Below are 22178 nucleotides of genomic sequence, written 5' to 3' on the forward strand. Positions count from 1 at the left end.
CATACTGTAGTGCATTACTTCATCTACTTGTATCAGCCCTTTCCAGCAGATTTCAAAGCAGAAAAAATAAGCAAAGGGTTCTGAGGCAGAGCGTACTTCCACAAAAATGGACTATAGAGGTATAAACAAGGCAAAATGTGAGAGAGGAAGAGTGGTCCTGTTTCTAAACTTTCTTTTGTTTTGTCTTTTACATCCAACTTTTCTTTTCTTTTGCCCTTTTAGTTTCTCTACTGCAGTGTTTTACTATTCGTTATACCTTGTCATATTGGCATCTGCAATATATTTGCATAATATTCCTGATCTGGAGCTTCTGAACTCTAGACAAAGCAGCACCCTTCTTTTTTTTTTTTTGTCTGAAGTGAAGCAGGATGGACACAAAGGGCTGTTCTCATTTGGCAGCACAGAGCAAATGGTACACTGCAGCATCTCCCCACCTTTTCCTTGTATTAACTATAGAAAGAACATTAAGCAGCTCTAGGGCCTCTGATATCGATCACCGTACTACAGAATTGTCTGATGGTGGCTAGCCAGGGTGGGTGGACTGCTTGAGGTTAGGCTGGGCATTGGTCAGCAGATGGTGAGCAATTGTATTGTTCATCACTTGTTTTGTACACATTGTTAGTAGTAGTACTATTATCATCATTATTGTTATTATTGTTGTTGTTGTTATTATTTTTCTGTCTTAATAAACTGTCTTTATCTCAACTCACAGGCTTCACTTTCCCATTTCTCTCACCCATCCCAGAGAGGGAGGTGGGGGCAGGGTGAGCAAATGGCTGTGTGGTGTTTAGCTGCTGGCCAGGTTAAACCACAACAGTTCTTTTTGGTGCACAACTTGGGGCCCGAAGGGTTGAGATAACAGATCTGACTGTATGTGCACAGTGAAAGCAATAGATGTGAAAAATGGCTCTGTCTAAGCTATAACACATTCCAGATTTAAAGCTATATGTCATTTATCATTTCAATGAGTTAAACACAGCCTTGTTTTGTCTATCATTATGGTCTGTGACACCCACTACTGTAGTCTGCAGTTCTGCTATTGTTTCATCCACTTTGCTCCTTTCTACCTGCTTCAGATTTTTAACCCTCTTTTCAACTATTCCAAGTAGTTTTAGATCCTTCTGGTATTTTAATTAGCAGTTTTACTTTCCAGTGAAATGATCACTGATTGAATCATGCAGTCCTTTGCTTGGTAGCCAGGGTGTAAACAAAATTTTGACTGAAGAGTCAAAACTAGTATTTCCATGATAGCATAGAAACTAACATCAAAGACAACCAAAAACAAACAAACAAACAAAGAAAAAACAATAGGAGCTTCAGATATCATTAATGCTGTTGTTGGATGCTATATCAATAAAAGTTATTCCGTGAAATGGGATTATGTGCCAAGGTTTTGCTAGTGGAGAGGTTTGAAGGGTGTCTTTTGTGAGAAGAGTCCAGAAGCTTCCCCATGTCAGATAAAAGCTAATTCCTGCCAGCTTCGAAGGGCCACTGGCCAAGGCTGAGCCAATGAGAGGTGCTGTTTGCACCTCTGTTAGAGCAGATTTAAGAAAGAAGAAAACTGTCATGCAACAGCAGCTGTGAGAGAGGAGGGAGAAAATGCAGAGAAAAACAACCCTGCAGACACCAGGTTCAGTGAAGAAGGCAAGGGAGATGGTGCTCCAGCCTCTGGAGCAGAAGTTCCCTAGCAGCCCATGAAGAGGCCCATGTTGTACCCTGCTGAAACAGATATTCATGCTGTAGCTCATGGAGGAGCCCATGGTGGATCTGGCCTGAAAGAAGTTGCAGCCCATGGAGAGTCCACCTTGGAGTAGACTCTGGGCTGAAACTGCAGCCCGTGAAGAGGAACCCATGCAGGAGCAGGGGATCTAGGGGGAGCTGCCACCTGTGGGGGACCTGTGCTGGAGCAGTTTGCTTCTGATGGATGGACCCCATGGTACAGACTCATGTGGGAGCAGTTCTTAAAGAGGTGCTGCCTGTGAGAAGCCCACATTGGATCAGTTTGGGAAGGACGACATTGGATCAATTTGAGGGACCCCACATTGAAGCATGGGCGGAGAGTGACAGAGAAGGAGTGGCAGAGATGAAGTGATATAGACTGACCACAATTCCTATTGCTCATTCCCCTGCACCACTCCAGGAAAGGAAGTAGAAGAGAGTAGATGAAAGATTGAGTGGAAAGAATTTTTAGTTTGCTTTCAGTTCTCACTGCTCTAGTCTGTCAGGGATAGGCAATAAATTACATTAATCCCCTTACAGTGAGTTTGCTTTGCCTCTGATGGTAATTGGTGAGTGATCTCCCTGTCCTTATCTCAAACTATGAACCCTTTTTCAAAATATTTTTCCCCCTCTTCTTTCTGAGGAGGGAGAATGAGAAAGCTCTGTGGTTGAGCTGAGCTAGCCAGTAGTGTGATCCCATCACGTTCTGTCATTAGCTGTTAGAAATACATTTGTTATTAAAAGTTTTATAATAACCTTATGTAAGCCAGGGAAACCTACACTTGTATCTGATAGATTTTATTGTAGCTTGAAAATGCTGTTGCAGCATTCACATAAACTTAGTTCCATGATAATCAAGTTGGAGAAGCTAAAATGACCAATTTAAAGTCCAGAATCAAGTAATTCTGTTAGTATACCCATTGCATTAGTGGTCAACAAAATGGTCGTACTATGCAGCATGGTAACAACAAATAAAAACCTTCAGCAACCGCGAATTTTTCACATTACTGTATTTTCAGTGGTGATTTTTTATATAGTGTTTAACAATCAAAAGTATTGAACAAAGCAAGTGTTTTCAGAGAGCTGTGGGATTCTTGTTTGTTTATTTGTATTTTATCATGTCTGAAGATATTTGGTTGCCCTCTCCATCTCTGGAATTTTCTCTCTGAATTATTTTCATATATTTTTCCACATATATCTGGGATAACTAGATTGATCTATGGTCTGGATGATAAAATTTCATTGTGGTATAGCTATTTTTAGGATTATGAATGTATTTTATTTTATATTTTTAGAAATGTATAATGCCAATACACAGATAGAAAATTATCAAAAACAGAATCTATTATTTAGTATTTTGTAAAATTTATTGGATTTCATGCAAATGGCTTTATTTGATTTAATGATAAAATAAAGTACAGATGGGGAAAAAGACAATGTAAAGAGAGATGTTTATAAGCTGAGTTCCATCATGTTTTCAAAATGTGAAAAATTGCTATAGATAACTATATTACAATTAATTGAGTTACTCGTGTGATTTTGAAGTTAAGCTCATATTTAAATGCCCTGATGAACTGGAAGCATAAAAAGAGACTTTTAAATAAGGGTGGGTTTATTTATTAATTTAATTACATATAAGAGGCTTAGTTAGTCCCATAAGATTAGAAATCAAGTTAGAAAAGTTTGTGAAAATATCAAGTTACAGACCCAATGCCAAGAAATAGGATTATATCAAAGTTCAGATTACTCTTGATCTGGTATTAAATCAAACCTTTTGTATAGATTTTTAAAGAATTGTTAGGAAGATTTGAGAGTCTGATAATATCTGTTTATATTTCAGTGAAACATTTGTGGACAAATATTGAATAATCAATCTTATAGCTAACTATATGAAATATAAATTAATTAAAAACAATTTTGGAACCTGCCCATATATTTTCATTATATAAACTGAGAACAATTAAAAAGTTAAAGCAACATACAAGATTAAATATATATATATGTTTCAACCATTACAAATAATGTGAATACAGAAAAGAAAATGGGCTTTGTTTCTCTGTCAAGGACCTTTGAATTGCTTAATAATAATTGGGTGCATTCATTTGCCAGAATGGCAAACAAACTGGACAGCCACCAATTGTGTTGTTAATATCTTCATATTAAATATCTGAGCCTTGTTAATGCGTAATGGAGCTCTTCTTCCTCAATGCATCATAACCTTTCATTTTCTTTCCTTACAGAAGGGAATCCATATACATGGTGGGTTGGAAAAGCCAATGAGAAGCACTACTACTGGGGAGGATCAGGACCTGGTATTCAAAAATGTGCCTGTGGCATTGAACGCAACTGTACTGATCCCAAGTACTACTGCAACTGTGATGCTGATTATAAGCAATGGTGAGTGTTCTACAAGAAAGCAGACTACCAGAATCTCCTAGCTTTTACAATTACTGCTGTTTCTCAGAAGGTCTTTTATTTAAATATTTCCTTTTTTTTTTTTTTTTTTTTTTACCAAAGAATGAAGGCAAAAATATTATATTTGATTTCTCTTTTGCAAATTATCTTCCCATCTTTTTGCATTTCCATTTTTTTCACAGTATCTGTGACTGTCAAATGTAGGGGATATGTTTGTGTTTTCAAGTAAGCTGAGCTACAGAGAATATAGCTAAACTTGCAAAGTCAACTGCTAATAGGAAAGGCCAGAATTTTGGCTGCCTGTGCAACTTTGTCTTCATCGTGTTCAGCTGTGTTACAACACAGCATTTAATTTCATCTCTGCAACTTCATTTGGAGAAATTCTACTAATATGAATGCTGCGTTTGCCTTGAAAAAGAAGTGAGAGAGATGAGCTCACATCAATAATGTAGGGACTCTAAACCTCATTATTCATCTTTCATGAGAAAATGCATTGAGAACTAAGCCTGGAAAGTATTACAGAATGAAGCCCTGCATTTCAGAGGAAGCTATTGCACTTTTTAAGAGATAATTAAATGCTCATTGGCCTAATGGCTGAGAGTACAAACCTATAGTCCTTTGGGGAGTGGGTGAGAATTGGTTCTAGTTTCTTCTCTAATAAACAGTTATTGATTCATCCCAGGTGGAACATCTTAACAGAGGGACTGAGGAAGTCCTAGCCCAGAGTAGTTTACTGTCTGGTAACGGGGGCATTCTGCTGCAAGGTAATTGAAGTGGGTTCAAATCCCTTCAGGCAGAAAAGAGAATTAAACCTGCATCTCTGATATCCCCCATAAATGCTCTAGCAATGAGCTTACTGTGTAAAAAATGTCATTTTCTGTGAGATACCATCTCTGCTTTTAGAACAATGGGTTTATAAGCTTTAAGTGTTTTGTCTTCACAGGTAGTATCATATTTTAAATGGTACGCAATGTTCAGTGACTAATTGGACCCATACTTTTATAATCATTTTTCCCATTAATAGCAACTTAGAATCAGAGAATTATAGAATAGTTTAGGTTAGAAGGAACCTTTAAATATCATCTAATTCCAAACCACCTGCCACAGACAGGGACACCTTCTATTAGACCAGGTTGCTCAAAGTCCCATTCAGCCTCGCCTCGAACACTTCCAATGTTAGGGCATTCACAACTTCTCTGGGCAACTTGTTCCAGTATCTAACCACTCTCATAATAAAGAATTATATCTAATCTAAATCTACCTTGTTCTGAGGACCACAGAGATGGATGCGGTACTCCAGATGGTATCTCATGAATGAAGAACAGAGTGGGAGAATCACCTCCCTCAACCTGTTGGTCATGCTTCTTTTAATGCAGCCCGGGATATTATTACCATTTTGGTCTGCACATGCATGTTTACAGTTCAAGTCCAATTTTTCTTCTGCCAGTACTCTCAAGTCTTTCTTTGCAGGGCTGTCTCAATCCATTTGTCACCCAGTCTATACTGTTTTTGGGGATTGCTCTGAACCACAGGCAGGACCTTGCACTCACCCTTCTTGAACGTTATGAGGTTTGCATAGGCTCATCTCTCAAGCCCGTTCATGTCCCTCTGGATGGCATCCCTTCCCTCCAATGTGTTAACCACACCACACAGATTGGTGTCATCCACAAACTTGCTAAAGGTGCACTTAATCCCATTGTCCATGGCACCAATGAAGATACAAAACAGTACCAGTCCTCATACAGACCCCTGAGGGACACCATTCATCAATGGACTCCACCTGGATATTGAACCATTTACTGCAGCTCTTTGAGTGTGACCATCCAGACAATTCCTTATCCACCAAACAGTTCATCCGTCAAATCCATGTCTCTCCAATTTAGAGATAAGGGTGATGAGCGGGGCTATATAAGGTTTTGTAAAAGTGACATTGATATATACATTGCTACTGTTAGCTTTAACGTTGTTACGGTAATTATCAGTCATATTAGGGAGTGAACTACAGAGTAGCATAGAGATAAAGTCAATATTACAGACAGGGAAATCAGACATGGTGACAAACTTCAGAACTACTGTTATATAAAGAGTGAAAAATATAGCCAGAGGACTCAAACTCAAACATAGGCACTATAGCAATGTAGCACGAGGTAAGTTTGGTACTGTGAAAAAAATTGTAACAATAAAAGGAAGATGTAATAATAATTAGGATCATGGCAGAATTAGGAGCATTAACAGTTTTCATTGCTTCAGACACTGGATGTGTATCCATAAATACTAGTCTCTGTACCATATGTTGACTGTTTTATTTTATGCTGTGGGAAATGCGTGGGTATGGGAAATATCATTGACATTTGGTCTCTTGTGGTTTCTCTAAGTGCCACAGGTGCTAATTTAATAAGCCTTCACTCAATAATTTTTTTCTGTAACATCTATGCCCCTATATACAATGAGAATATATGGAATCTATTAATAAATACATTAACATAATTAATAGATCCTTTAAAAAATAAAATAAGGTTAATATCATAATAGATATGTAACTGTTTACTCAGAATTTTATCAAGAAGAAGTGATCATTTGGGAAATATATTTATTAAGTATTTTTATGGATATATCACTTTTCAGGAAAAACTGCGTATTTTAATACAATTAATGAAGAAGAGAAAAATGTATTTTAATTTGTGGAGTGTTCAATTAAAAAAAAAAAAATGAAAACCTTACTGTAGTCTTTAAGGACGTTTTGTTCAAGATTCATATTTGCTGTTCAGTTTCAGAACAGAAAGTAGCCAAAGCCATCCTTTATGGTTATAGGAATTATTTTGAAGAATCCTAGTTATGAATTTTCTCTAGTCAGGTTGACTGATACCTAAAAAGCAAGTGATCTCCAGAAGTAAGGAGATCTCTCTGACTTCACTTAGCAGCAAAACATCCTTAGCACAAACATCCATCACATGTGTTCAAACCTTATTTTAGCATATACATTTTTCCCTATTCCAACTGTTTCATATACTATAAAATCATAGAACCGTAGAATATTCCAAGTTGAAAAGGATCTACAAGAATCATCTCATCCAACTCCCAGCTCCTCATCCTTACTGGTAAAAATATACATATATACATATATTTTATATACATAATATACATATAATATAATTATAATATTATATATATATATTTATATACATATATATGTATATAAACCTTAGGAATGTTGACAGCTTTACTTTGGTACATATGGGAACATGATGCAAGGATCCCAAAGCAAGGCTTGACTAAGACAACTAAAATCTGGGTGTGGTGACACAGATATTAGTAAACTTGTGTAATTGAGTTACATGGGTGTTCCTGTACAGAAAGGAAATTCCTATTCATGCAGGGAAATTTGCAGCTTATGATGAGCAAACAGGTATCAGCTCAAAGACTGACAAAACATCTTGCCACAGGTATCACCCTAGGTCATCAGGACAGCTGATTTAACTTACAGTCCTCTAAAACAGAAGGTCTAAATAAACATCACGCTGGGTCTGAGAAACCAAACAGAACTTTTGCAGCAATTTTATAGCCTGGACCTAGCTGAAAGCATTGTATTTTATCATGATATACCCACAATTATTTACTTCTCCTGTCCAGACAATGTGGAAGAAGCTTATATTTGATTTTGATTTGATTTTGGTGTTTTTGTTTGGTTGGTTTTTGTTAGTTTTTTTGGGGGGTGGGAGGGAGGAGTGTATGTATGGGAAGTATGGGAAGTGTGGCCAGAGTACTAGCTAGAGTAATTAACTATATTAGGAAATGTAAAGAAGTACAACTGGAAAAGAAATCTGAGTGGAAATTGTTGGAATGAAAGGGGAAGAGAGATTCAGCAAGGAATTCAAAAAGGAGATTCAGTGTTTGAAGTACAAGGTACTTTCTCAAGGGAAACTGAGAAGCCACTGAATCAGAATGATACAGTGTAAGTAGAATATTGTCCAGAAATTATGATGCTGGGCAGGTCACATGCAGCCAGATTAAACACAATACTAAAGGTTCCTGGAGATACTGGTATGCATCCAGGCTTAAGCATAGCACATGTCAATTCCATTTGAAATCAGAAATAGTTCAGTTCCTTACTCACTTAGGCACTTCGGAATATCTATCTGTCCTTTTACCTTGTGTGCTCTCAATACCAGAGCTGCTGATGCAGAGAGAACTGGTGGGTTACATGACTCTGGCTTCTCCTATCCATTAGAAGCTGCTAAAGATGTATTTGGGTATTTTTAATTTTTTTTTCAGTATTTCTTTCTCATCTAGGAAGCAACTGGAAATTCCACAGCAATGGCATGTGATCAAAAGTGGTTGGTTAATATACTCTCTGGAAAAAAAAAAAAAAAAAAAAAAAAGAGAGAGAGAATTTATCATTGGCTCTAATTAGTTACATTTTCCTGAAATTAACTTCTTATTTGTAACAGTATATAAAAAATCCCTAAATAAATAAAAGGGATCAAAATATGAATATACCTAAAAGAACCTGAATGACTATAGAAGTTGCAGTGAGGAATATGCCTGATTACATTCAATTTTTATTAAAGAAATTACAATTTATCCAGAGGGATTGACTGCCTACAAATATTCAAATATTTAAATAATACAGCAATATATTTAAGTAATACTTTGCAAACAGACATTTTGCTAAAATACAGAGGCCTGTATTTGACAAGAAACCATACATGAAATCAGGAAAAACAAAACAAAACAAAAAAATGATCTAGTAAGATTAGCGACGTCTTGCTGCTTGGCCTGTCATCACATATACATGATGAATCTCAATTTCCTAGAAAAGGGGAACATTTTATAGAATGGTTGCCACTTCAAAAACTGTATTTCCACATTTTTGCATAGCTTAATGACCATCTTTGAAATGACTGACCAGAAAACAATTGGTAATTTGGTTGTGCTGTAACCATGCTCATTAATTGCATCTGTTCACTTTATAAAATCTGAAACATCTGAACTTATTTCATGATAAATATATGAACTCATTTCATGGTGAAGGTGGGGAAGTTTAGCTGCCAACTTGCATTACTTCACAAGGTTGTGTTTTTTGTTTTGTTTTGTTTTGTACTTTGTAAATCCAGACAGCCTTTTGTATTTTTTTTAGAGTTTCCTTTCAGAGTTCCTCTGTACATTAACACTGACACCTCACATTAAGATAATTTCAGTCAACCAAATTTTAGCAGTACGTCAATATATAAGGACAGAATAAAAATCTACACTAGGAGGAACACTGAAGACAGAAAGTCAAGCATTCAAACCTTAGGAAATGTTAGATTTAATGCAGCTATTATTACTTTTTTTTTTTTTTTTTTCCCTGAATGATTGATAGTTTTGAGCTGAAACTTTCAGCAACAGAAAAGCAGATAGCCAGAACTTCATTCCTACTAGTTATAGTTTGCCCATTAAAACTACTCTATCAGGGAGAAGGGTCAAGTGAATTAAACAGGCTGATTCCTCTCCTGTTTTCTCAGCTGTGCCTAGCTGTAACTCCTGTGCAATACTGAAACAAAATGTGCATATAAAAATATGGAATCTTCCCATTAATTGAATTTTGTCCTCTTTTTTTCATTATCTGTTTTATATTTTCTTTTATAGAAATTATGTACACCTTGTGTTTGACTATTATACATTCCTCTTTTCTGCTTCTCCCTTAGGAGAAAGCTAAATGTTTTTATTACTGATAACAAGAGTTATAGTTTGCCCATTAAAACTACTCTATCAGGGAGAAGGGTCAAGTGAATTAAACAGGCTGATTCCTCTCCTGTTTTCTCAGCTGTGCCTAGCTGTAACTCCTGTGCAATACTGAAACAAAATGTGCATATAAAAATATGGAATCTTCCCATTAATTGAATTTTGTCCTCTTTTTTTCATTATCTGTTTTATATTTTCTTTTATAGAAATTATGTACACCTTGTGTTTGACTATTATACATTCCTCTTTTCTGCTTCTCCCTTAGGAGAAAGCTAAATGTTTTTATTACTGATAACAAGAGATTAAAATTTTGAGGAAGGTGGGAACGGTAAAGATGGAGGGATGAACTCCATTCAGCTCTCAGCAATGCTACAGATGTGGTAGACAAAGTAGCACATTTCAAATTCTAATTTACTTGTACCTCAGTACCATCATAGGAGTCTAGCCTCAGATTGAGGCTTCATTAGACAAGGTTGGCTACATACACAAAAGGGCTGACTTTCTCCTCAATGTTCATATGATCATAAATATTGCTAATGCTATCCCAGAGCCAACAGCTCCATTCTGTAATTCAGGTAAAACCATGATCACTTTGTTTACTCTCTCTCCTTTACAAATGTTCCATGCAACTACTGATGACATATATACATAGCTCAGGGAACCTGACAGATTTATAGTCTGAAATAACACAGGTTAAGGGCATTAGGAGTCTGGGGGTTAAATTAGTCATGAAACCTGCAAACACCCCTGCTGTTTTCTCTCTTTTCCCTCCTGTATTATTCACCTTTCTGTTTTGATAGTGGCCTAATTTATAGCAAACAGGCATTTAAAACACTTGGTGTCTAGTTGTCATCCCACTTATTGATGTTAAAGTAAGCATTTCCCTTAATGCTTGTGGATCATGGCAGCAACCAAACAGCTGAGGAGACAAGTCTTAGCCTTCTTCAGAACTGGAAACACAAGAAAATTTGTACATTGATGATACATGAAAGAATTGTCTGACTTATCTTTGTTTAAATAGAACCTTCTTGCATTGTGTTGTTTATTCAGTCCTATGCAGCTCTTTTGCAGTTATTTTTCATTCCACAAGGAATGCAAAACTAGCATATCTGAGGATGAGGGTACAAGAATCTGTATAAGAATCTTCGTGCATATTGTGCAGTATCTTTTATCTCGCTCCATGTTTTAAAATAGTTTAGCCCTAGCAACTTCCTAAAGATGAACAGGATGCCCATTTGGCAGCAAATTGAACATAAATATGAGTCAATAGTGTGCCCTGGCAGCCAGGATTGCCAGCCATGTCCTGGGGTGCAACAAGCACAGCCAATTGAGGGAAGTGATTTTCCAGCTCTACTCTGCAGTAGTGCAGCCTCACCTCAAATATTGTGTGCAGTTTTGGATGTCACAGTATAAAAAGAACACAAAGAACACAAACCCTTTTTTTTTTTTTTTTTTTTTTTTCTACAGCTTCCTCACAAGGGGGAGCACAGGGGCAGGCACTGATCTCTTCTCTAGTGTCCCATGATAGAACCAGAGGGAGAGGCATGAAACTGTGATATTCAGAAAAGGTTCTTCACTGAGAGGGTGGTCAGGCACTGCAAAGGCTCCCCAGGAAAGTGGTCACAACACCAAGCCCAATAAAGTTCGAGATACATTTGGACAACTCTCAGACATACATGTATAGGATGATTTTGGGATGGTCCCGTGTGGACACAGGAGTTGGACTTAATGATCCTTGTAGGTCCTTTCCAACTCAGGATATTCTATGATTCTATGAACTTTGGGGTCATTCATCGTTCAGTACCAGCAGTGATGAATGAACCTAAAGGAAAAAATAATGACAAGACAATATCTCTATTCCTTATTTTATTAAACTTCATAATTAATGTGTGAGTGAAATATCAAGAGACCAAGAACAAAAATGTCTGCTATGTCTTGCCTAGAAATATAACAGATTTTTTGTCTGAATGAAGAGCTTATGGTCTTAACTTTAGAGTAAAGGACCTCCTGTCACAATTTGTCAGGTAAGGACAGAGCATGCTGAGCACTGCACAATACAGAATTCAGTCTTAGTGTTATTTTCTCCTCTTCCATCTCCTTTTATTTACGTGCTAACTTAAAGAGTAATGACTCAGCCATCAGTGCAGTCCTAGAAGATGAAATCACTTCCATGTTGTCCAGCCTAAGGTATTCCACTCAATGTTTGACACTGCTTAACTCTTGAAATGAGTGGTTATCTTCTTCAATTGTAGGGCCATCCCCTATCCCACCCTGAGTTTTCTTTCTAAATCAGTGGAATGCTATATAGGAATGGTGGAATGCATCTGGAATCTATCACATCTTCCGTTAGATGAAAACTGCAGTCCATGCTTGTTTGTTATTACTACTAGCAGTCATCTTTTAGCTGAAACACAATCACAGGAGAGTCCATGCAGCTGAAAGTATTACACTTCCAGTGTAAACAAACAATATATTTACTTTCATTGTTTGCTCTTCAGTGTGCAGAGATATATGCATGTATAGAAGGGAGAAGAGGAAATAATCATATATCAAAAGAGGTGAAGGGAAGATGAAAGTAGTAATATTTTGGATGGATGGATGGATGGATGGATGGATGGATGGATGGATGGATGGATGGATAGGAAAAAAAAAAAAGAAGGGAGAGAAAACTATTATTATATTCTTGCTGCGTTATTTTACCTCAAAGAAAAAGGTTATCAAACTTGTAAAAGAAGATTCAATTCTACAAATTTGTTTTAATGCACTTTTGTCAATTACCATTCTTGTTGGGCTGCTTCATGTCTCCCTCCTGTTTTGTTGTTGTTTTGTGTATGTGTGTGTTACATAATTAGTGAATGCCCCAAGCTTTCCAAACTACTTCTGATCTGTCACTAATCATGGTTTGACATTTTGTCCCAGCCATAAACCCCACAATTCTTCTGTAATTTTTCTTTCATTTTCTTTGCTTCCTATTCATGCCTAGAATACTGTAGTGATGAAAGTTGAATGAAAATAAGGAAAAAGCCAATTTCCAAGGAAGCAAGCAAATATAAAGATAAGACAGAATCTGCTGACAACATTAGAAAATGTGATGAAGAAAAACAAATACAAATATATATATATATATATATATATGTGATCCAAAAGCTTTATGCTGTCACTGGAAAAGTATAAATTTATTTGCAATTACTACTGCTATGGAACAGGACAGTTAAAAATGCTGTCATGTAAACATGTAATTTCATGTCTAAGCCAGTATTTTCTGGGTATGACATAATGTGTAGTAATAACATTTAATGGTCCACAGGTTGACTGTAAAGTTAAAATATTTTTCAAGAGTATGAATTTAAGTATCTCATGTGAAATCTAAGATATTTATCCATTTTTCTGAAAGAAAATGGTATCAGAAATATTAAGAGGGTTTTATAATACCCAGGAATCAAATTGAAACTTCTGTATGGCATAGCACACCTACAAATACTGCTCTTAAAACTGAGTCTCCTGCTGCCTTTTAATTTAGTAAAATAGTCAAGAACAACTAAATTTTAATCACTAACATTACAAGCAACGAAATTGTGAGATCCTTTAAGGATCGTGACAAAAATTGCAACAAAATAAATAACATCAAAAGATATAAATACCGTGAATCAATATAGCACATAGATAATGGCAATACATGAAGAGAACGCTACAAAATCTCATTTATTATCTTACTTTATTAATACAGCTTTTTTAATTGTTAGATTACCATATATAATGATTATGAAGCAGAACAGAACAAAAGGATAAACAATAAATATCTTCAGGTTTTGTCCTGAAAACTGGAGAATAGGAAAAGGATCTTCAAAGTAAAGATAAATATTGGGCATAGTTAACTTAGATAAAGAAATGAGCAGATCATTGAAAAAGCTGAGGAAAAGAAGCTTAAGTTTATTAAATGCTTTTGCTAAAGGCAGATCAATTCAGTGAGTCATTGACAGTGGTAAGGTTTTGCACTGTGTTCATCTATGCATATGCACATTCATGAGCTCACAAAATAATTCAGTCTGGAAGCGGCCTCCAGGGACTACCTAGTCCAACCTGCTACTCACGGTAGATCTGACTGACTGGCTGTGTCCCCCTGAGTCCTGAACACCTCCAAGAAGGTGTTCAGAATCCCTCTGGACATCCTGTGCAAGTATTTGACCACACTCATTATGATTGTATTTTTTTTCCTGATATGTAATTGGAAATTCCCATGTTCCAACTTGAGATGTTTACCTCTTTGTATGCACACGTATATCTACAAGCAAACATATCTTGTACTTCTAATATGGGGCTGATGTAAGGACAACAGGCACACTTCCAGACCAAGCCTGGAATTTTTGGTTTAAACCAGTTATTGCTGACTAAAAGCCATTTCTAACAACATTTTGTAGAATCATTCATCATTGAAATAATGAAATATCCCGAAGTAAGTAAAGACATTGATAGTTACTGAACAAATCTGACTCTTCTGTGAAGAGAATTCAAAAAGTGCACTTTTTAAACCTCCACTTTATAAAGGAGCAAGACACTGAGGATATGGTGTGGGAATTCAGGAAGATCAGTTTTTGCCAGAAACTCATCTTAAAATACCTTCTACCTCTAACAGTTAATTGTTATATTTGGCATTATTTGACAGTTTCTGTATGTCCTGTATGTCATTTCATCATATCGTATAGACATACCCTGAAAAAGTGGACAATTTGAATGTGATATCTTTATTATTATATTTTATTATTTAGTGGAGGTACTGCCTTTACTTTTAGTCATGAAAGATCAAATATAAAAGGGCATTGCTCCTTACAGGGATCTTGGGCTGTGCTGTATTAAAAGAAAATTAATAACTGTCACTACAGGTAACACAATTCTTTTTTTTTTTTTCCTTTTTTTTTTTCTTTTGTCAGAGGAGAAACAGTTGTATTGACAATACATCATAAAACAACCATTCATTATAAAAGCAATTTATTTCTGGTAATTTACTTTTATTAGAAGTACTGCTTCATAACAAAGTCTCAGAACTGATATATATCACTTTTTGAAGCAGGGGAGGAACAGGTCTCATCTACTATCATTATTTTTGTAGAGTATACACAATATTATATAGACCTTTGTTCTCTAATTGCATTTTTGAATCTGTGCCATTTCTAGCAAATTTTATTAAAATTATTTTTAATACTCATTTTAAAGCAAGTTGTTAGTGGTTACAGACGAAGAGGTATCAATAGCATATTCTGGCTTTTATGAGTTTTACAGCTAAAAACACAAAGATCACAATATTAGCACAAAATGTAGTGAAAATTAGAAGCTGTTTTTTACTGTCTGCATGGACAACAAAGAAACTCAAATGTGTTGCAACGTGATAAAAATGTTTGTTAGACACTCTGTAAAACACTTGCTAGCTGTGACCAGAAATATGTGTGCAAATCACTTGCATTTGGAATTATCAAAGATAAGTCATCAGGTGTTCAAAACGAAATATGAACAACTGATGAATAATGCTCCTTGTACTATTGTTTTGGGTTTTCTGTTAGGGTTAATCAATACCATAGCAAGTGGAGAACTCAGAGTTCTTCTTTGTCTAGTTACAGTTATGTGCAGAAGTTACAGATGTGGCAGTGCCAGTTTTTCTCCATCACTTTTCCACTTCCACAAGTTACACCTTCAGTGTTGTCACAATAGGAAGGTTGTATTGCCAAATGTAGAGAGGTTTGTTCCACCTGGAGGAAATATGACAGTATGAAGCTTTCTGAAAACTCATACAGTAGTTCAGATATAATGTACCTTACTAAACACTGGTCTGGAAATACATGTATTTAGATTGAAAAGTTGTATTTTTGTAATTATCTTTAATAATAGAAACTATATGGTTTCATTTGTAAGAAAAGCATCTTAATCCAAGGAACAGCTAAAACACTTGGAAATTGATTTCATTTTCTATGGAAGTGGATATAGAAATGCATAGTTAGCATGTAGTATGGAAAATGCATTTCCCCACAACTGGAGACTTTTTGGAGAGTCAGGTTCCAGAGCTGAAGTTCTTGAGGGAGATTGTATTAACACTGCTGCATGCTATTACTTGTTTTAAAAAGGGATTGGCACTAAAACTGTGAAGGGAACAAAAAAATAATAATAATAAAAAATAATAAAAATAAAAGCTCAGGATAATTTTGTGTTTCTTGATAATATGTAAACATTAATTATTTTTCTTAATCTATGTTGTCATATAAACCCCCTCCATCAATCTGGACACCATATACATATATATCCTAGTTGTTATCCATGTCATCTTTATCCATAAATATCCTCAATTTTTTCTTGCAAAAAAATACCTCAAAGGTAAAGTTTGACAGTAAGGCCTGTCCTCCTCACACACTGCACATTATTTTTCTGTAGGCACACAGTTAAACAAGGCACCAGCACTTATTTTATACTTACAATGTATCTGTAAGGATAGTAGAATGAATTACAATTTGAAGCAATGTCTGCTGTCACTCCTTTCCTGGTAAACAGGATGACTTATCATATCTTAAGGGTTCTCAACTCAGAAAGAAAATTTAAATAATGTGTATTAGAACTGCCAGAATGCACACTGACTTTAATTTTAATTACAGCTCCCAAGACCTAATCTCAAGGAAAAGTTTCATGGGGTACTAAATCATCTAGTCTTCTACTTTGTTATAGCTTTTTCATCTTCAGTAGAGAATGAACACTAAAGAGAACATGGGGGAATGGAGTCAATTTTTACAGAACAAATTCAATGGTGAAAACTGAAGACTGTGTGTGTAAACAACGTGGGAAAGTATTTTGAAAATTCATTAAATTCATGTTTTCTTTCTTTATAGAAAACTAAAGCAAAGAAAAATAAAACATATTTTATTGATCTGAATAATATTTTTTGAAGACTCAATCAGTTGACCAATTGATGCTTACTCCTGTTGATGATTTATAAGTAATGTTATCCTAGAATCCAAGAAACATTAAACTGTTTTTATTACTGTTAACATGATTTTTTTTACAAGTTTCTCTAATGAAGGATTAGCAAAGTAGTTATTCAGCTGTTCCAGAGTTGAACAAAACAATTCAATTTTTCTACCTGCCATTACTTAAAACTTTCTTAAGAATTTCTAGTGATGTATTTGTGATTTTTGTATACCTACCTACTCATGATTTGTACATGATCTCAGTTTCCTCTTCTGATACATGAATACTTGCAAATCACTTAGAACCATGTATAAATCCTTATAACAGTTTATATTATGTTTATACAGCTAAAGAATGTGTCTGTAGACCTCCAGGTTCTATTGCATTTATTAACAGTGTGTCCTCTCTATCTTGAAACAAATTATTGTTTGCAAACAATTTGTGGGATTTTTTTGTGTGCGGATTTTTTTTTTCTGAAGATGTTGGAAAACAGTTAATTCATACATTTCCATTTTTGAATTCCTCTTCCTTAATGATATGTAAACATAGTTTCCTCACTGAATCATTTTCTGTTTGTATTCTTAAGATGTTCCTTCAAACAGTGTGTTACTTTGCTCAGAAAGAAATGGGGTAATTTCACCCAGCATTGTTATTGCATGCACATAGAGTCTTTTTTTTTTTTTCATTTGATAAAGAAAAATAAGAGATGATAATATACAATGGAACACTATTAGCATACCTATGCAGTGCATTGGAGCATAACACAATGACACTCAAAGCTAGATATAAACAAGTTAATTGGTATGAGAACTGTTTAAAACAGATGGGGGAAAAAAAAGTACTTCTTTACTGTTGCATTAAGGGGTGTATTAACCGTTATGGGCCTGGTCGGATTCAAGGTATTGAACTATCACAATCACAGATTCTCCAATAATGCATTAACAGTTAGGGGTCTGGTTGGATTCAGATCACTGAACTATCACAGTCACGGATTCACCAATAATGTATAACCACCCTTACTCTAGTCACGTTTAATGAGAGCTATCATGACCAGGAACAATGCAATCAAGTGTGCTTTATTACAGCAACAGGTACACAGATTCTTTGGACTGCTGGCGATAGTGACTGTCTGCAAAAGCAAGCTAGCATGCATGAAATACACAGGTGACACAGGTGTTACAGATGTGCAGCATAGAAATTAACATGTTAAAAGGGTCAAAGACTCTAGAAGGATTTATAACCAAGTGGTCAAATCTCACCCAAAGGTGTCCCAATGGGGGGGAAGAGAGGCTCAGCTCTTTGACTGGTTCCAGGAGCCAGGAGGTCCTAAGTATGTTGTATTCCCTTGGGATGGTATCTCCCCTGACAGTGGTATCTTCCCTAACATCCCCTCTCTCTTAGGCCAATTTATATTATTTTCTATCTTTTAGGTGGAGCTTGAGTGACTCTAGTCAAGCATATCTTAGTTATGATTGGTAAAAAGTTCTCCCATCTCCGTTTAAAGTAATAGTCTCTGAGAAATTCAGAGCACATGCTCAGTAAGGGGTAGTTGCACGTTGGAGGCGGGTAGCTTTTGGGATGGAGGTGTGTTTTGGTATTATTATGATATTATAATGAGCAAAAGTACACTAGGGTACAGCATTTGTCAAAACATATCAGGTCCTTGGCTAGGGATAGCAAAAAGTGCAGCTTATTGGTCTCGGTGTGCACAAGAACAATTGAGTCCTCACCTGGTCACAGAGCCTAACCACAGTGTCTCCACTCCACTCTACTGTTCCTTAGAGCTAGCACACCAGGTTCCCCCAGCGCTATAGCATCTAACATTGGAAGCCCAGGGAACGCTCAGGTAATGCAACTACGCCCTACCCTGAAAGCCTCTTCAATGCTGTACATTTTCTTTAAAATGTGAACGTTAGCTTTATTTTCCTAGTTACTTCAGGCAATTGCACCGCATTTACACAGCTGGTTGTAAACTTCTGCAACTTGCTGCCACAGGAGGTTGTGCAAGCAGACAAAGTAAGTATGTTCAGGAAAGGACATAACAGATTCATACATAACAGGTCAATAAACGGTAAGCACTGTGCACCCTGTAACATTTTTAATATGATGATGGTAGCTGGTGGGGGAGTAGAAGGTCAGCAGATGACAGAAAGAGTCAGGCTCACACACTCACCCTGAGTAGCATCTCTTATTGCCACTGTCTGCAGCAGGAGGATGGAGCAGGTGGACTATTGTTTTGATCCCACAGAATATTTCTTCTGTTCATGTTTCTCAGAAGGCTTTTGGCAAGGCTTATTTGCTCAGGTGTTGTCCTTGCCAGTGTAGCCAGACTGCTTCTCAGGGCAAACTACAATCTTTGCACAGCATTATATGCACTATATGGGACTGGCAAAAGCTGATTTGTCTCTGCATTGTGTTCCATCTCCTATGTACTGAAAGGTTGTGATACCATTTTCCCTAAAAATACATTGCAGTAAAATACACTACTGAACAAGGAAGAAATATTTATTGTGACATTTGCGAACACAAAAAAAGGAATGTCCTGTGAATTGAGTATTTAAACCTGGAATTCATGCTGGCTTTATAGCTAGCATGAATGTTCTGGAACAGCTTTCAGATATGAGTATTGGGGTTGAGTAGCCAAATTCTTCCTAATTTGAGATGCGATCAGATTCTAAAGAAGATTATGTAGTGTGGCTGTCTGGAATAGCAGAGAGCTGTAATCAGTGACTGCAGCCTCTGCAAAGTTGCTTGTGTAGCCTTTGCTTACAGTTAGAGGTGATAGATGTCTCAGTATCCCTTACCTCCATGGGGCAACTTTTATCTCATAGACTTTCATTTTAAGGCAAGAAACATCTGCAGTAAGCTACATTTAAGCCATCAGGAAAGAAAAAAATGCATCAACATTTGGCAAATTAACATATTTATTGCATTAAAGTGCAGCACAACATTGTCAAGGCTCTGACTGCACCAGATGCAAACACTTTAGGCCCTAAGCCTTTGCAGCCAAATTATTACATTCTAATTTCTGTCTTCACCTAATGCAGATAAATAAAGGGAAGGGAAGGGAAGGGAAGGGAAGGGAAGGGAAGGGAAGGGAGAAGGGGGGGAGGGAGGGGAGAGGAGAGGGGAGGGGCGGGGCGGGGCGGGGAGGGGAGGGGGGAGGGGGGAGGGGGCATGGCCATGGCCATGATGGAAAACAAGTATTCTGCACTTCCTATCACCAGGTGATGTCCAGATATTTCCCAGTAAGCATGGCCAGGACCTGCTTAAGCAGGGCCAGGGCCAAGAAAAATTTGCATATCATTATAAAATAAGGTTATTTGTCTTTTTAGCAAGAGAATTAAAAGAAAGAGCAGTTGCAATGAAAGTAATTTTCAGACATATGTGTGTGTTTACAAGCAGAGGGAAAATGACAAGTATTCATGTTTTACTTATACTTTATACCAGAGTGTTTCTGTTGCAAAAAAAAAAAAAAGATAAATAATTAAAAAAAACAAAAAACTGTTAATTACCTCTATGCTGCACCATTGCTTTAAATGTGCTTGTATATCCTGGAGCATTCAGTTTCATATAATTATTTCTGATGACTGTGGGTACATTTAAAATGCTTTGTAGATGGATATTTAATTATTCCTCTAACTAAAGCACTTTCATGATATTAGACACCACTTTCCTTCCCCAGTAGATGTAGAAATATTATACATCATTTTTATAACACAATTTGTAGACATTCCTTCACTTTTGTTGTTGTTGTTGTTTGGTTTTGGTTTTGGCAGTGGCTGTTATAAAGTCCTTCTTCCATTTGGCTCTGGCATAGCTTAAAGTTTGAAATAGCTGTTTGTTCCTGACCTCTGTTGTAGTTACTGGTTAATTTGAAGGGTTTACCTTTCATAGGTCACACAAAACAAACAAACAAGAACAAAAGCTGATGACTTCACTCTATTGAGAGAATTTGTTTGGGAATCACTCTTATTAGTAACTTTACAGTTAGAAGCAACTTTTCTATTTATTAGGTAAGAAGTAAAAAATAATATATAGGATCACTGATTCCTAGTCTGGAGGGCAGTCTCAACCAATCTTAACCTAGAGGTCCTCATGCTGAATGAGGAACTACAGATGCTCAAGCTGTATGCCACACAATACAGACTAGATAAAATTGTCCTGTCCTGATGGGGTAAGCGTTCCTTTGAGAGTACTCACTCTTATGAGTTTCTGTTCTTCCACACACCCACAAAAATAAATGGAAAACAATCTTCTAGGGCTAAGACTGCAGAAAAATATAAACTACAATGTGATAGTTAACTCTGACTAAGAACTAAAGGGGACCCAAGGTCTACTGAGGGGAGACAATTAGTAGACCATGTGTAAAACCATGAAAATACAATGTTTAAAGAAAGATTATTGATTATAGAGAAAGAAAACAAGATTTGTGATTATTAGAATGAAAGCTTGAGTTCAGTTCAAACCAGAAAGAACTTACTGAAAATCAAATACCTAACTTTTCTTAAAAATCAATCAATACCTGGTTGGGGTCCTTACAGAAGGGAAATAAATAGCTGAATAGCAAATTCTCTTGGAATTTTACTTGTAATGGTATATAACATTATTACTTTCCCGATTTTTTGTCTCTTTTCTTGGCTATTTAAATATTTTATTATTGAGAAAAAGGATGCTGATACTCTTACTTCCCATATGATGATACCAAGTAATGTAAATTTTGTGTTTCCCAAAATGTCACCTGTGATATAAAAGTAGGATAACTGTAATTTTTACAGAAAGCAGAATCAAACACACCTGAATACCACATTTTTCATATGAGGCATCTTACTAACAATCTTTATTTCACAGAACCTGAAAAGAGTTCTATATAATAATATCATCTATAAAAGTGTTCTATATAATAATATCATCTATATAATAATAATAAGCAATCCCAACCCCTATATAGTATAATAAGCAATCCCAACCAAGACAATAGTTTGGAATATAAATACAAAAGAGAGGATAAGCATGAAAAATGCTTACCAGAAGATGCAAATTTGGAAGGTAGGGCCTACCTACTTAACATTTGCATGAAGATTTTATGAAGTTATCTAATCAAGCACTCTGTTCCAAGGTGTGCTTAACTTAGATTTTTCCCAAAAATATTGTGTATTGTAGTTATAGAAGCAATGAAGAGGTTAGTTAAATCACTACACACTCGTGTTCTGCTTGGTAACTTTGTGTGAAACATAGATTGGTTTAAGTGTTGTAGGAGGAATATGCGTAGGTGTAGAATGAACTCTACAGGAAATGCTAGTGGAGAAGTGGGAGGAATGGTAAAGTTTATGTAACCATTTTTTTCAGACATGTTCTAGGTGCACTAAGTCCCA

General features: G+C 36.1%; 1 protein-coding gene across 1 annotated transcript in view; it reads left to right on the forward strand.

The window, feature by feature from the left end:
• Positions 1 to 22178, forward strand: part of CNTNAP2 (contactin associated protein 2) — a 1145390-nt gene that overhangs the window by 933557 nt on the left and 189655 nt on the right. The window contains exon 14 of the mRNA XM_027451306.3: positions 3960 to 4116. Coding sequence (XP_027307107.1) covers positions 3960 to 4116 — 157 coding nt within the window. The remainder of the gene's footprint in view (positions 1 to 3959; positions 4117 to 22178) is intronic.

Source organism: Anas platyrhynchos, chromosome 2, assembly GCF_047663525.1.
Source record: "Anas platyrhynchos isolate ZD024472 breed Pekin duck chromosome 2, IASCAAS_PekinDuck_T2T, whole genome shotgun sequence".
Classification (NCBI taxonomy): Eukaryota; Metazoa; Chordata; class Aves; order Anseriformes; family Anatidae; genus Anas; species Anas platyrhynchos.